This window comes from Brachyhypopomus gauderio, chromosome 16, assembly GCF_052324685.1.
Source record: "Brachyhypopomus gauderio isolate BG-103 chromosome 16, BGAUD_0.2, whole genome shotgun sequence".
Classification (NCBI taxonomy): domain Eukaryota; kingdom Metazoa; phylum Chordata; class Actinopteri; order Gymnotiformes; family Hypopomidae; genus Brachyhypopomus; species Brachyhypopomus gauderio.
In genome coordinates, this window is record NC_135226.1 from 4,724,584 (window position 1) to 4,739,134 (window position 14,551).

Consider the following 14,551-nt stretch of genomic DNA (forward strand, 5'->3'; position numbering starts at 1 on the left):
GTATTTTTCGGACTATAAGCCGCTACTTTTTTCCTCACGCTTTGAACCATGCTGCTTATTATGAGATGTGGCTTTTCTGTAGATGTTTCTTCACCCGCCAGGGGTGGAGCAGAACATTAATCAGGTGGTAGGTCAAAGTTGTAAATCAAAGAAGAAAGTGCTCATTTTCATTTAGGACATGCAAGCAGCAGGCACGAAGGAGAAATTTATTCAAACCAACATGTGTTGTGCCAAATTCTGACTCCCCTCATTTGCATGCACATAAAGACGCTACAGATGATGTTCGGGAGTTACAGTGATTATAACTTAGTTCATTGAGCACTCTAATTAGATATTTAGACATAATACTGTTGTAATACTGCGAAGTCATGTGGTCAGAGAGGAACTTCGGTATAGCCAGTGTCAGGGTTCGAATTACGGGGGGGATTGGGGGGGTCAGACCCCCCCCGTTTAAGGCATCAACCCCCCTAAAGGGGCAAAACCAATAATTTGGGGGGGGGGGGGGGGGGGGGGTCAAAACATTTAAATGTACTTCTCACATATAATGTTAAATACTACAAAAAAAATGCAGTGAAATTTACACCCTGAAAAAAACTTGACCCCCCCAATTATCATTGTATAATTCGCACCCTGACCAGTGTGTTTAAAATAATTAACACCCTTGAGCCAGTGTGTCTTTGGACATAGATAATGCCGTGCCGTTTGCTGTGGTGGATAATTAAAGTCTAGCTCTTATTTATGCATAGAAACGTAAATAGACAATATAATCTGTAGCTGAAACTGATCAGTAGATATATGTGGCTTTTAGCCCGGTGTGGCTTATACAACATTTCACTTTCTTTCTTTTTTTTAACGTTGTAGGTTCGGTTTATATTGAGGTGTGCTCTATAGTCGAGAAAATCACATACAGATATGGTAATCACATACACATTTCCAGATTAGGGCCCAACCCTAAATCACTTATTTTACATGCTTCCTTTACTTTTAAAAAGCCTTACAAATTCTGTAATTGCAGTGCAATTATTTGGAGAAAAAAAATTGTTTCTAATGAAGGAATTGTAGTACAATCAGTTTGTTTTAAGTACATTATGATAACCTTGGTAATGATTAAAAGGTAGTAGCCAATCAAAATTAATATAGTACATCTAAATGTGTAATATATAATTTTAAGTCAGCATGTAAGGATCAAATAATTTTTTCAATGTTTTAAACTCTGCGTGTTATGGCTAAATATGTTTTGTTTTCTTCCCCCAGGAAGGCCCTGCACTCAGGTACAGGTTTTGACCCCAGAGAGGTCTGCTCGTCTTATAAAGGAGATCCTTACGACAGCCTGGCCTTCCAGAGACTTTGTTGTGCAGTGGAACCCTGGAGATCAAGAGAAAAAACACCCATCAGCATCTTGGCTTCGGATGGTTTGGAAGCATCTCTACATTCATTTTGCTGATGACCTTAGTACCTTTGAAGACATGCCTTTGATTCCGAATGTGCCGCTGAACGACAGTATTGCCTCCTTGGAGCTTCTACGCCTTAAGGCTCCATCTCCCATCATTATTGTGAATGATGAAGAAGGTCCATTATCTGAGGTGCTACTGGAAGTCATGAAGAAGGTTGGAGGAGTCGTCTTAAATAAATTGGACCCCTGTTTGCAACACCCACTACTGAAAAACTACATCCACCAGTCATCCCCAAGTACTCTACTGCAAATTATGGACAGGGCCTCATCCCAGAGACTTTCTAGCCAAGTGTCATCCCTCACTGTGAAACAAAAAAATGCCCTCAGAGGTTTCTTGGCTGGTCTCACAGACGTCACTGAGAAAGAGAAGCGCATAATTCAAGACCTCCCCATCTTTGTGAAAGTGGGACAACATTCAGAAAAGGGAAACCCATGTTTTACCACTCTGAAGGGAGCCAGAGCGCTGCACCATTCCGCTAAGTATCCTCCAGATGTTAAGTTATCGATTAATGTGGTGGAAAGCAGTGATGAGGCAACTATTCGACTCATTAAACTGTTAAATGTTGAGCAGGTGAAAAGCGCAGAATGTCTCAAGGTGGCTCTTCAGGACATCGATAAAGGGTTTTATAGCAAAGACGAAGTGAAGCGGATCATGATCTGGGCACTTACTCATTTGTCATTTCTTAAGAATGAGAACAAGGCAGTGATCAGTTGGCTTTCCACACTGAAGTTCATATTTTCCTCATCAGGAAAAATGTTTGCAGCAACAGACTTTTTTGATCCTGAGCTGGAGATACTGCAGAACCTCTTCTATAAGGAAGAAGAGACAAGATTTCCACCAAACACTTACACATCATCTCCTGACGTTCTTCATTCTCTAAGGCAGTTGGGGCTCAAGAATGAAGTGCAGCTTACTGAAAAAGATGTACTTCAAGTTGCCCAGAAAACTGAAGAGTTACAGGGAAGTGCCAACCCAGAATGGGAGCCGCTACTTCAAAAGGCAAAAACACTTCTAACGATCTTGAACAAGCAAACAAAGTTAGTTAAGTCTTCAGAGGTTCAGACATCCCTACAGAAACTGAAATGGGTACCTGTCTGCAAGGACCGACCTTTAAATTACCCTAAGACTCTTGCCTGGAAAGGAGACTCTTGTAATATTTGCTCTCTGTCTGAAATGTGTGACATGTCTCACGCAGTACTTGTTGGCTCTTCAGTAGCACTGGTTGAACGAACATCTGTTGGCATGAAGAAAGCTCTGATGTTATCCATAGAGCCTCAAGTTGACCAAGTGCTTCAGCATTTAAAAGCTGTAAACGATTGGCACAGATCCCAGGCATTTTCCACAGAGGACTGGTATCAGTTTCAGCAAATACTTTTTGAGATTTATGACTTCATGCAGGTTCACTTAGAGGACGCAAGAGAAGCAGTGAAGTCTCTGTCCTTTGACTGGGTTTGGACAGGCAAAACGTTTGCATCTCCTGGCCACACAGCCCTGAAGCCCATATCAGATCTGGATCTACAGCCCTACTTGTACACATTACCAAAAACAATTGCAAAGTTCCACAAACTCTTCAAATTCTGTGGTTCTGTTGATGAAGTTGTTGCTAATCACGTGTTTGAGGTGGTCGATACAATTAGAGAAAGGAGCGAACAGGAAATGACAAAAGAAGAAAGCAAACACAATATCCTTCTCTTGATAAACATTTTACGATGGCTGTACAACAGTCAAATATCTGTGGATGTTGACATGCACGTGCCCATTCTTTGCTACAGAGATCCAGGCACATTGGTCATGAAACCAATTCACGAATGCACCTACTGTGACATCAAAGTTGATGATTTGAATGACTTGCTTGATGACACTACAGAGCCCATCATACTTATCCATGATGACATACCCATGAAAACGGCAGAGTGGTTAAGAGTTCCATGTTTGAGCACAAGGCTCATAAACCCAGAGAACCTTGGGTTTGAACAGTCTGGCCAGAGGGAACCACTAACTGTGAGAATAAAGAATATTTTGGAGGAATATCCATCCGTAGCCGATATCTTCAAAGAGCTCCTGCAGAATGCTGATGATGCGAATGCAACTGAGTGCAGTTTCCTTATTGACATGAGAAAAAATCTTGATATACGAGAAAATTTACTGGACCCTGGAATGATGGTGTGCCATGGTCCTTCTTTGTGGTCATTCAATAATTCGGTTTTCTCTGACACGGACTTCCTCAATATAACCAGATTAGGAGGGTCCATGAAAAGATGTGAAGCAGACAAAGTAGGCAAATTTGGATTAGGGTTCAATTCTGTTTATCATGTGACTGACATACCCATTATCATGAGCAGAGAGTTTATGATCATGTTTGACCCCAACATCAACCACATCAGCAAACACATCAGGGACAAGTCAAATCCAGGAATCAAAATTAACTGGAGTAAACAGCAAAAAAGACTGAGAAAGTTTCCCAACCAATTCAAGCCTTTCATTAACGTCTTCAACTGCCAGCTTCCTCTCTCTCAAGAGTCTCCTTACAAATATGACGGAACACTCTTTAGACTACCATTTAGAACGGAAAATGAAGCAGCAACAAGTGAAATTAGCAGCATGTACTACAACACCACTGATATCTATTCACTAGTTGATGAATTTAGCATCTGTGGCCACCGGCTGATTCTGTTCACGCAGCATGTTGGGACGATGGTCTTGAAGTATCTGAAATCGGAGGAGCCGAGTCCTGCAGCCGCACAGGATGTGGTCACAATAAACAAGAGCGTGTGGTCTTCTAAAGCAGCTTACGGTCCCCTCAGCATTCTGAAGTCTGCAGCCAAAGTCATGAAAAAAGTGACATCAACCAATAGAGTCCCTGCTGATATTCCAAAATCTGGCTGCATCATCAGAATCGTGGTGGAGGAGTTCCACAATGTTTTTCGGCGGATTCTGGATCTGCAGTCGCCCCTTTTCCGAGGTTCTGAAGAGGATCCATCTTCATACTTTGAGATGGCAGTGAAAGGCTCTCAGACAAAAAGAGCCTCAGACGAGATGCCCCAGAAGAGTATGGAGAACACAAACTGGCTCATCTGTTCGTGCATGGACGCTGCCGAAGCTCTTAAGTTCTCTCTGAGTGAAAGCGGTAAGCGCCTGGGACTGGTGCCGTGTGGTGGCGTAGCGGTCCTGCTCTCAGAGGAAGAAAACCGAAAATGGACACTTAAGACAAACGCAAGCCCAATCGGAGAGGTATTCTGTTACTTGCCTCTCAGAATTAAGACTGGGCTACCTGTACACATCAATGGATGTTTTGCAGTTACATCAAATCGTAAGGAGATCTGGAAAACAGACACGAAAGGACAGTGGAACTCGATTTTCATGAGACATGTGATTGTTCAGGCATATTTAGCTGCACTCAGTATGCTGCGAACTATGTCAGAAAATGGAGAACTCCTTGACTACAACTATTACGCAGCCTGGCCCGATCCTGGAGTTGTGCATGATGACTTTAATTTGATTTGTCAAGGAGTGTATCAGGAAATTGCCAAAGGTGGCAACAATGCCAGTGCAAAAGTCTTTTCAGATGGCAAAACCTGGGTGTCAATCAAATGTGTCAGGTTCTTGGACGACTCCTTGCTCAGCAGACCTGATGTTGGACCAGCTGCCTTCAAAATATTTATGAAATACCTCAAGTGTGACTCCCAAGATCTCTGTGCTGTTGAATTGCCAGACTGGGTCAAAGAAGGCTTTGATGATGCTGGCTGTAAAGAAAGGTTGATGGAGAACACGCTCACAGAGAGGCAGTTCTTTTCAGATGTCTTCTTCCCCCATATACAAGACATAGACACAGACCTCCGTGACCCCCTGATGCATTATGTCCTCAACGAAAAGCTGGATGATTTTGCAGATATACTGAGAGAAACTCCATGTATTCCATGTTCAGGGCCATCACACAGACTTGTTCTACCCTCTCGACTAATACATCCAGAAGGAAGAGTTGCCAAACTGTATCATAGTGATGATGGACGGTTCCCAGAAGGAAGTGTGAAAGACTACCTGAATCCAGTATGTCTGGTGAAGTTAGTGGAGTTGGGTATGGTAAAAGATGACCTCTCATGGGAAGACCTGAGTGAACGTGCTGAGTCTGTAATGGCACTTAATGAAACTGACCACACAGCTGCATGCCACAGGAGCAGTATACTGCTTAGTCTCATCGATGAAAAATTAAAAATGACAGACACAGGAGGAAACGAATATGTCGCAAAACTACAAAACACCAAATTCCTGCCATTCTTGACAAAACCAGCCGGCTTTTCACTTCCATGGCATGGAAACAATTTTTCACAGACAACAATATTCTCTGCAACAGAACTTTTTACGACAGAACATCAGGACACTGTTTGTCTGATGAAACCAATCTTGAATGAGAATTCTCCATCTTTTAAAGGATGTGGCCCCATTTCTTTGGCTGTGAAAGACTTTCTGGGACTGATAAAAAATCCTGCTGTTGGTCTAGTGATCAGTCAGCTCAGAGAACTTTCAAAGTCATTTGACGGTGTCACACTGTATCAAGAAAACATAACAAACGCGTGCTACAAATACCTACATGAAGAGATGATGCAATCACAAACTGCACAGGAAGAAATTGCAAATGAACTGAAAAGCTTCAGATCAATTCTAGTCGAAAACACATATGTAAACCCATCAAAAGTGGGATTTCACTTGAACTTTGATGCTGCCCCATATCTCTATCAGCTTCCTAACAAGTACAGAAATAGCTGCCGTGAGCTCTTTGAAAATGTGGGGGTTCAGCCAAGCTTTACAGTTGAAAAATTTTCAGGTGTTTTAGAACTAATCAAAAATGAATGTGGGAGGAGATCACTGACAGAGGATAACTTTCAGCTTTGTCGCAGAATCATCAGTGAAGGAATATGGAGTCTGATTAGAGACAAAAATCAGGAGTTCTGCCAAAGTAACTATGGAATGATACTCTTACCTGACAGAAATCTGTTTTTGCAACCATCTAGGTCACTGTGTTACAATGATTGCCCTTGGATTAAGGTTAGAGACACAACTGTCAAGTATTGTCATGGAGATATTCCAAGAGAAGTAGCGGTAAAATTGGGGGCCATTCCAAAACGCCACAAAGCCTTGGAGAGGTATGCTTCCAATATCTGTTTCACAACACTTGGGAGTGAATTTGGACAAAAAGAGAAGCTCACCAGCAGAATCAAGAGCATCCTCAACGCTTACCCATCTGAGAAGGAGATGCTGAAAGAGCTCCTTCAAAATGCAGATGATGCCAAGGCAACGGAGATCTACTTTGTGTTTGATCCCAGGACACACCCAACAAACAGAATATTTGATGACAAATGGGTGCCTATGCAAGGTCCGGCACTCTGTGTGTACAACAACCAGCCATTCACGGAGGACGACATCAGAGGGATCCAGAACCTTGGGCGAGGCACCAAAGAGGCAAACCCTGGCAAAACTGGCCAGTACGGTATTGGATTCAACTCTGTGTATCATATCACTGACTGTCCATCATTCATCTCAAGTAATGACATTCTTTGTATATTTGATCCTCATGCACTTTATGCACCCGGAGCAACATCCGTTAGCCCAGGGAGAATGTTCAGAGATTTGGATTCTGACTTTAGGTCCCAGTTTTCTGATGTCCTGAATTCATATTTGGGCAACCATTTCAAGCTGGAACGATGCACAATGTTTCGGTTCCCCATACGTACTGTAGACATGGCGAGAATTTCAGAGATCAGCTCAGTGCCTGCATCAGACAGAATGGTTCAAAATCTCCTGGACAAGTTACGAACAGACGGTGCGGAGCTACTTATGTTTTTGAACCACATGGAAAAAATTTCAATCTGTGAAATAGAAAATGGGACAGGAGAACTTAAAACGTTGTATTCCGTGAATGCAAAAATCACAGATGGCGATCGACTAAAACGCAAGCAGTTCCATGCCTCTGTAGTAGACAGTGTGATGAAAAAGAAGAGCCTCACCCAGATCCCAGTTCAGCAGATCACATACACAATGGACATTGAAGACTCAGATGGGAACTCAACAACCTGGCTAGTGTGCAACAGATCTGGCTTCTCAGATATGGAGAATGTCTCCAAGAGTGTTATATCAGCCCACAAAAATGAGGACATCACACTCTTCCCTCGAGGCGGCGTGGCAGCATGTACGAGCCACAACTACAAAAAAGCTCACAGGGCCTTCTGCTTCCTCCCTCTCTCACTGGAGACCGGGCTACCTTTCCATGTGAATGGGCATTTTGCCTTAGATTCAGCCAGAAGAAACCTGTGGAGGGATGACAATGGAGTTGGAGTGAGAAGTGACTGGAACAGCAATCTCATGATGTTACTAATAGCTCCAGCTTATGTGGAGCTGCTGATTCAGTTGAAACGTCGCCTCTTTCCTGGTCCTGACCCCACCATGACAGTCCTGCAAGGAACACCAGTTCATGTTGTAAAGGATACTCTGCGAAAATTCTTGTTTTTCTTCCCCGTGAACAGATTAGACATTCAGCCGGATTGGTACTGTTTGGTAAAGGCAATCTATCAGTGCATTCATGTTGACCTGAAAAGACTTCTTCCTGTTATCAGAGCACCACAAATAGACAACTCTGATATGCACTCTGCGATATACATTTCCTGGGTTAACACATCTTCTTCAAATAAAGGCAGAGCATTCTTTGATAATTTGCTGCAGGACGAATTGCAACACCTGAAAAACACTGAATACAACATTACAACACGCAAATCTGTGGCAGAAAATGTTTACAGACTGAAGACCATGCTTCTGGATGTTGGCTTCAACCTAGTCCACAGTTGTGATGAGACAGCCAGCCTATACTTCTGCCTGGAAGATGCAGGTATTCAAGTCAGCTATGTCACACCAGAAGATGTCCGGAACTTCCTTCTGACATTTTCATCCCCAGATACATCTTGCCAAGTTGGCAAACTGCCTTGTAGACTTCAGCAATCTAATATCAAGCTCTTCCACAGTCTGAAATTGCTGGTGGACTACTGCTTCAAAGATATAGAGGAAGATATCAGAATAGAGGGTCTGCCACTGCTTTTGACAATGGACAACATGCTGCAAGTGTTTGAGTGTAAGCGGCCAAAATTCCTGACAACTCATCATGAACTAATCTCATCCAGGAAGGAATTGTTCATGAACAATCTGTATATGAGATACAGCAACATTCTTTTTAAAGCAGGTGTGGCAAAGGTCTTTGACATAAGCAGCTTTGGAGATCTTCTGGCATCTGTCCTACCTCGAGAGTACAGAACAAGGGTCGCCGTGAAGTGGAAAGAAAACTATGCAAGTGAATCTTGGCTGAAAAGTGTATGGAGCTTCATCTGTGAGAACATAGGCATTAAAGATGACCAGGTGGAGATAAAGCCAAAATTTGAGACAGTACTTGATATCCTTAAAGACTGGGCTCTTCTACCAGGGATCAAATTCATGGTGTCAAGCAACAAGTTAGTTGTGCCAGATCATGATGTTTTGCTTCCCCTGAGCTTAATGTATGTTTCCATTTTCCCTAATGGGCAAAACGACAAAGTCTTCCACACCCTAATGAGAGCAGGATGTTTTCAGGTGGCTACAAACAAAATATGTTCCAAGGAGAGTCCTATCTTACCTCTGCTGGCACAGCACACAGCAAACATAGACAATCCCTCCAGCATTCTGAGAGCCATTGAGTATATGATACAGACATCAGCTTTCAAAGTAGGAAGCTTGACAGAAAAAGACTTTGAAGCACTCTTGCTGTACTTTAACTCTAATTTGAATAACCTGAGCCTAGATGATGTTCAAAGTCTGAAACTGCTCCCTTGTTACAGAGCTGTCAGTGGCCGACATATTAGCATTGCAAGCTTCGGGGCATGTTATGTCCTGGTCAAAAGCATTCCCTCCATTGATATGGAAAAATGGGCACACACTAATTCCTCAACATTTCTAGTTGACAATCCACAGCTGAAAGAGCTCTACACCTTTCTTGGGTGCACACCAATCGATGACCTGGAAGTGTACCTGAAGCACCTTCTTCCAAAGTTCGACATTCTGTCATATGATGCCAAAACCCAACACCTGATCTATCTTAAGGAGCGGTTACTGGCAATGGAGGAGCCATGCAGCATTAGGGATCAACTGTATGAGAAACTGGAAAGTTTGTCATTCATTTATGACTCAACAAGCAGACTAAAGCCTGCCAAATCTTTTTACGATCAAACAGTAAAAGTATTTGAAGTGATGCTACCACCTAAATCTTTCATCCCTGCTGATTTCTTCAGGAAAATTGAACAAGTGTTAAAGCCAAAGAATGGAGCCTCGTTCTTACCTTCATGGATTATATTCCTACGCAAAATAGGCTTAAAATATATTGTGTCTCAGCAGCAAGTTCTACAATTTGCAAAAGAGATTAGTATCAAAGCCCAAACAGAGAACTGGTCCAAAGAAAAAGTTCAGACCATTGACGATGTTCTCCTAAATCACATCTTCAGTGAGAGGACAGATCTGTTTGAGGCACAATTTCTCAAAGAACTATCAGTAATACCATTCCTTTTTCCAGAGCGTGCACCGGCAGAACTGGTCAGATTGCATCCTCAGCACCAGGAAATAAATGGTTCTGTTCCTTTAATTCGTTTCAACGGGTCTCAAGTTAATCCAAAATTCAAACAGACTGATGTCATTCAATTGCTGTGGACATCATGCCCTATTCTGCCAGAGAAGGCCACCCCAGTAAGCATAACAGACCAAGAGGGAAGTGAACTTTCAGGCCAGGAACAGCTTGACAAAGTGTTGGCTATGTTAAATGTAAATTTAGACCCACCATTGGAAAAAGTAATTAGCAACTGCAAAAACATATGCAGCATTACAAACGTGGATGATGACACCGTCAAAACACGATACAAAGTCTTAAAAAGCACCTATGAATTCCTTAATGCAGACAAACGAGATTTTCGTCATCAGTTACGAGGGGTTGCATTTGTTATGGTTGAGGAGGGTTGGAAACTTTTGAAACCAGAAGAGGTTGTCATTAATCTGGATAATGAGTCAGACTTCAAGCCATATCTATACAAACTCCCACTTGAACTTGGTACCTTTCACCAGCTGTTCAAGGTACTGGGAACAGAGGACACTGTATCAACCAAGCAATATGTTGAAGTGTTGTGCCGGATATACAGAAGTTCAGAAGGCAAACAACTTGACCCAAATGAAATGAGAACAGTAAAAAGAGCAGTGTCCGGCCTCTTCAAAAGCCTCCAGAATGACCCTGTACAGATCCGCAAAGATCTAGAGACCCTCAGAGAGTTCACATTTTACCTGCCAAGCCATGATGGCAGACTTGCCAAGTCAAACAGTTTAGTTTTTGATGATGCACCTCATTACAAGGGCAGAATCCAAGGTAATGTTGGAGTCCAAATGCTTGTTGACATGAGCCAGTGCTATCTAGGCAAAGACCACACCTTCCACACTAAGTTAATTACGTTGCTTCCACAGAAGTTGAGGCCCAGACTTTTGAGTAGCATTTTAGAGGAGCAACTTGACGAAGAGACTCAGAAAATGTGCCAGTTTGGAGCCCTCTGCTCCCTTCAGGGCCGGCTTCAGCTCCTACTCTCTTCTGAGCAGTTCATTACTGGACTCATACGCATCATGAAACATGAGAATGACAATGCTTACATGGTCAACGAAGAAAAAGCAATAAGACTGTGCAAAGCCCTACGTGAAGGCTTGAAGGTGTCCTGTTTTGAGAAGCTGCAGACAACATTACGAGTCAAAGGTTGCAGTCCCATTCCACACAGCAAGAGTGAGACTTTGGCCTTCCTGAAAAGATATGGCACATCAGTAATCCATCTCTTCATTCAACACTCAGACAGCAAGGATATCAACTTTCTCCTTGCTCTGGCAATGACACTCAAGTCTGCAACAGACAATCTGATTTCTGACACTTCCTATCTCATTGCTATGCTGGGCTGCAATGACATATACAGAATAACAGAAAAGCTGGATAATCTTGGTGTCAAATATGACTCGACCGAACCCTCCAAGCTCGAGCTGCCCCTCCCTGGAACACCAATACCTGCAGAGATACATCACATACTTCTAATGGACCCAATGAATGTCTTCTATCCTGGAGAATATGTGGGCTACTTAGTTGACTCAGAGGGAGGAGATATTTTGGGGTCCTATCAGCCAACCTACACATATGCCATCATTGTTCAAGAGGTGGAGCGGGAAGAGGATGATAACCCAAGTTTTCTAGGTAAATGCTACCAAATTGACATTGGATATAGTGAATACAAAATCGTAAGCTCCCTTGATCTATATAAATTCTCAAGGCAAGATGACAGCACTCACAATCGAGATGGCACGCCAGCGGCACAGACAGGCCCGTCAGACAGTCCGTGCACAGACCCCAGAATGCCTCCACCTATTTATACTGGCAATGAAAAGCACATACCTCCTCCGACAAAGATTTCTCCCAAAAAAATTAAGCTTAACACATTACCAGAAATTCTGAAAGAAGTGACAACAGTTATAGAGCAGGCTTGGAGACTTCCCGAAACCGAAAGAAAAAAGATAATCAGACGCTTGTATCTCAAGTGGCATCCTGATAAAAATGCCGAAAACCTTGATATTGCCACTGAGGTCTTCAAGCACTTACAGAATGAAATCAACAGGTTGGAGAGGCAGGCCCAGGCAGAGCAAGCATCAGACAGGGCAACACGACGAACCTTCTCTGCCTCCTCCACCCGCTTCCAGTCAGAGAAGTTCTCGTTTCAAAGATTTTACACATCATGGAACCAGGAAGCAACAAGCCATAAGTCTGAGAGGCAACAGTTTCGAGAGCAGTTCACAAGTTATGCAGGAGCATCTCATTCCAGCCGTTTTTTTGTCCCACCGTCATTTAAGTCCGTCGGCAATCCCGTGGAGGCCCGGCGGTGGCTAAGGCAGGCGAGAGCAAACTTTTCAGCTGCAAGAAATGACCTTCACAAAAACGCCAACGAGTGGGTTTGCTTCAAGTGCTTTCTGGCCACAAAACTAGCACTAATTGCTGCAGACTATTCAGTCCGGGGAAAATCAGACAAAGATGTGAAACCCACAGCATTGGCCCAAAAGGTGGAGGAGTACAACACTCATCTGACAGGACTGGCCAAGGATGTTCAGATCTTGGAAGGATATGGTGTTGACAGCCTGAGAACCCGGTATCCTGATCTTTTACCCTTCCCTCAGATTCCTAATGACAGGTACACATCTGAAGTTGCAATGAGAGTGATGGAATGTACCGCTCGGATTATCATCAAACTGGAGGCGTTTGTGCAGCAAAAAATATGAATCATCAAAAAATGCCATGTGTTCAGGCAAAAATATGTATATATGTATCAAGCTCTTTGCATAGCAAAATCAGAATGGTGGCTAAGTGCAATACGAACAAGTAAATATAATACGAGACTTAGCTGAAGCAAAAGTATGTATTCAAGTGGCAGTTTTAAGCCCGTTGCTTACTACATACATGTCTGCTCATACATGTCTGCTCATACATGTCTGAACAGGGCTCACCTGCACCTGACAATATTGTAACCTATTACTTCAATGACTTTGACATGCAACATAATGCTAAAAGCTGCAGCAATATTATTCTTTTTTTAAACCAAAGGTTGCATTTCCCCTTGTACAAAGTGAACAAGAATATGCTGCTTTTTTTACCTCATCTTTTATAGAAAAGTATTTTTCTTGACACAGTCAGCTAGATTGACTGTACTGTAAGCATGTGTTAGCATTGCACTTGGTTAATGAGCGCTTGTGGGACTGCCGACATTTGGGAGAGTGAAGACTTTTACATACGAAAAGAAAGCTGTACATTAAACAAACAGTACAATGAGAATCTAAAAATAACATGATTGTTCTGTGACCTCTGGGATGTCTACATATATCTTGCAGTCTGACTGTATTACTTAGAATGAATGACAAAAATCTCCATACTGTGCTTAGCATATATGTATATGTATGTATGTATATATGTATGTATATATATATATATATATATATATATATATATATATATATATATATATATATATATATATATATATATATATATATATATATATATATACGTATATATATATATATGTATATATATGTATATATATATATATATATATATGTATGTATATATGTATATGTATGTATATATGTATGTATATTTATATATATGAATGAACTAATGAACTAGTGCATTACCATGTTAAAGGTCTGTTAGGTCTGCGTTTCATCAGACAAAGTTGCCCATCCCACAGCCACTCACATCGCCAGTGTCTCCATTGTACAGTAGGACTGAATGTTACCTAGGAGCACAATCGATGGTGCACTTGTTCCTTTATCTTCCATAAGAGTAAGCGTAAATGAAGAGGACAGTATTATTACACTTATCTCCTAAAGTAAAAGAACGATGACACTTCACATCAAAGTTCACCGTTGAAATGTGACTCTTCTGCATTTTGTAGCTTCATATATGATCAGGAAACAGCCACACTTTGTAATTGTGTATATTTTAAAATGTGCAATGTCAACCTCTTGTCTTTTTTGAGAGAATTTCAAGCAAGATGTTCTCTTTTTTTCATTATGAAAAACAGTTATTCATATGGTGCTGAGTTTGATTTAAAATTATATATTTGACCTGTGTTTGTTTGTTTTCACAAAGATCATTGGGGCTAAAATTAAACACTGGCTTCAGAATAATTTTTAGTTGATGTTTCAACTTACATTGTATATCTCATTAACATCAACAGTGCCATAAATCTAATAAATTCCCAGAGAACTCTTTGTGTGTCATGTAATAGAACTGGTAACATTTCACATTTTACAGGGAGATCTACAGAATATATTTGTCCATATATGGAAAAGCACTCACAACGTGAGTTATTATAAATGTAAAAGCTGCATAACATTTATTTATCAGTTACTTTTTAAATTTGTATTTATATTTATTATTATCTTCAGAAACTGGACGAAATATTTGATTGTGTTATGCTGCTATATATCTCTGAGGGTAAAAACACAGGGGGGATAGAAAGCAGTTG

At 41.6% G+C, this 14,551-nt stretch overlaps 1 protein-coding gene across 3 annotated transcripts in view; it reads left to right on the top strand.

The window, feature by feature from the left end:
* The window catches only part of sacs (sacsin molecular chaperone), a 32,794-nt gene extending 19,339 nt beyond the window's left edge, over positions 1–13,455 (top strand). For all 3 annotated transcript variants that reach the window (XM_076976075.1, XM_076976076.1, XM_076976077.1), the window contains one exon: positions 1,255–13,455. In XM_076976075.1, coding sequence (XP_076832190.1) covers positions 1,255–12,803 — 11,549 coding nt within the window. In that variant the 3' untranslated portion in view covers positions 12,804–13,455. The remainder of the gene's footprint in view (positions 1–1,254) is intronic.
* The last annotated feature ends 1,096 nt before the right edge of the window (positions 13,456–14,551 follow it).